The sequence below is a fragment of the Blastocystis sp. subtype 4 genome (genome assembly GCF_000743755.1).
Source record: "Blastocystis sp. subtype 4 strain WR1 chromosome Unknown seqid_0711, whole genome shotgun sequence".
Lineage (NCBI taxonomy): Eukaryota > Bigyra > Opalinata > Blastocystidae > Blastocystis > Blastocystis sp. subtype 4.
Window position 1 is genome coordinate 1 of NW_014568836.1, and position 2,054 is coordinate 2,054.

General features: G+C 39.3%; 1 protein-coding gene across 1 annotated transcript; it reads left to right on the forward strand.

Annotated features, from left to right (window-relative positions):
• Positions 1-657: 657 nt before the first annotated feature.
• On the forward strand, positions 658-1,806 carry JH06_5360 (hypothetical protein; the record flags this gene model as incomplete). Its single annotated transcript, XM_014669291.1, has 8 exons — positions 658-712; positions 746-804; positions 835-911; positions 942-1,007; positions 1,039-1,095; positions 1,126-1,220; positions 1,250-1,363; positions 1,394-1,806. The coding sequence occupies 8 exons, from the start codon at positions 658-660 to the stop codon at positions 1,804-1,806; spliced, it is 936 nt and encodes a 311-aa protein (XP_014524777.1).
• Between the last annotated feature and the right edge of the window lie 248 nt (positions 1,807-2,054).

Here is a 2,054-nt window from a genome sequence, read left to right on the forward strand (position 1 = left end):
CAGTTGTGTTTCCTTGATTGTTATAACAAACAAGCAACTTCAAGTCACTACAGAAAATGAGACTGGATAAGAGCTAACCGATTCAGCCACCACGTAATCAGGTAGTGAGTATAATACTCTTGATTACTCTTGCATCCGCTATCCCACAGAGCCATAAACGACTCAATGGTGTTATAAGAATGCAAAAACACTTCACACAGCTTACCTCACTCTTTCACAGCTCAACTTGCCAATTTGTCAAGAAAACAATGACTCTTTTTCATCAACAACAATCACCGCGGGGAAGTGATAATCATCATGAACATGACAAATCCTCAACCAATATGCCTCTTACAACATATCATATCGTATAGAATGAGACTAAGTCATTTCAATGGGCAGATCAAAACACCATTCTTTTTCTTATTTGTCTTATCAATGATTCTTACTCCAAATCCTATTATCTTTCGATTTCTGAGTAGTTCATATCCAGTCATAGAATCCAAGTCACTCCATCTAACCTCTCCTATCCTCTTTTCGTCTCCTCTAGTTTATAGAAATCTCAGTAGAATTGAAATCAAAAAAGAGTCAAATCCCTCGAAAGAATTCCACGTTTCCCTATTTAGTCCACGCAGTTGTTGGCATAGCCTTTTCGTCTTGGTAGCTTTCCACATCGATATGGATGCTCTAAAACCTGGAATTCTCCAAAACATTGCCAAATTCCTCACTTTGCGTTGGTTTGAAAAAGTCAGGTTTTGAGACCTAGGGGAATTGTTCGCCTCCTTTGAGCCTGTTAGTCGGAGTACTAAAGAAGTCGTGAATGAAGTAGAGAATGGTTTTCGTTTGTTCTTGTAGTTGTGTCGACAGATGAAAACACTGAATCTTTGTGGATACCACACCATGTCAGACTCAGAATTCATTTCGTTGATGAGGTTAGGTTGGCTTTGATGAATGAGAGGTAGAAGGTGTTGTGATGTGACATTTCTGTCTCTTGACTACTCTGCCAATATGACTACATGCAATCAAGAGTAAGATTCGAGTGAGGGCTTTAGGAATTAGTCTCTGGGAAGTGAATATCTATTGTCCAAAGCTCCAAATCATTGTAATTCATGGAAGGTATAAATTGGGGGTGGAAATGAAGTGTAGTCCGATCTATGCGAATGAATTTGGAAATGAAGTAGTTGCTCGGTTAGCAGGTATTGATGGGTCAATCCCATCTATTTACCAAGACCGACCGTTGAGTAGAAGTTTGAGGAAGTCTTGAGCATAGTCAATGTGTATCACATCTTTTGTTCAGCTCGTATTGTTCATCTCGTGAGTGTATTCAACTTGCGTGAAACTCCAGTCACAGTACGAGTGTGGTCACTCCTGAAGTATGTGTTATGTAGGAATAGAAGAAAAGAATGACAAATAGCTACAGAGAATATTGAAATGATTCTCCGTAACCTGAGTCTCGATCATCTGGTGATCTGCTCCTTCTTTGCAGTCTGTCGTGTCTATAATATTAATATATCATTTCACAACATTCTAGATGTGTACACAGCCTATCTTGTACCGTTTCAGACAATCAATAGTATTGTCGATTGGGGTGATGTAAATCGATTGTGGTTTGAGGTGGATGTGAAATCCGTGTCGGATTATGCATCCTTTTCTCCTTCCTCTCAAACCAAGGCTTCTTATGTACATGGAACAATGGTAGATCTCTACAATACATCCTTTGTCCCTTTTGTGTATCCTGTTATCCAGTATTATCATGCATCGCTTCAAACAGGAGACTCACGCAATATGAATTCGAGACCCGGAGTTATCCCAGGAGGGGTGAATTAATCCTTTTTGTACCATTTGCATGCCCTAAATTGTTTGTTGTCAGAACATGGATTTCGCAAATGAGTTTCCAGTCTCCCATTACCGATCAGGAGATTTCATGACTAACAACAAACTCAAGATTCACAAAGAAGCGGATTTGAAGAATCTAGCCAATATCCAGTCCTCTGGAAGAGTATTGTTCTGAAATCATTGAATCTAATGAACTAGAATGTTATTGAACAGAATGTAGTGATCCACTCTGATCTTGG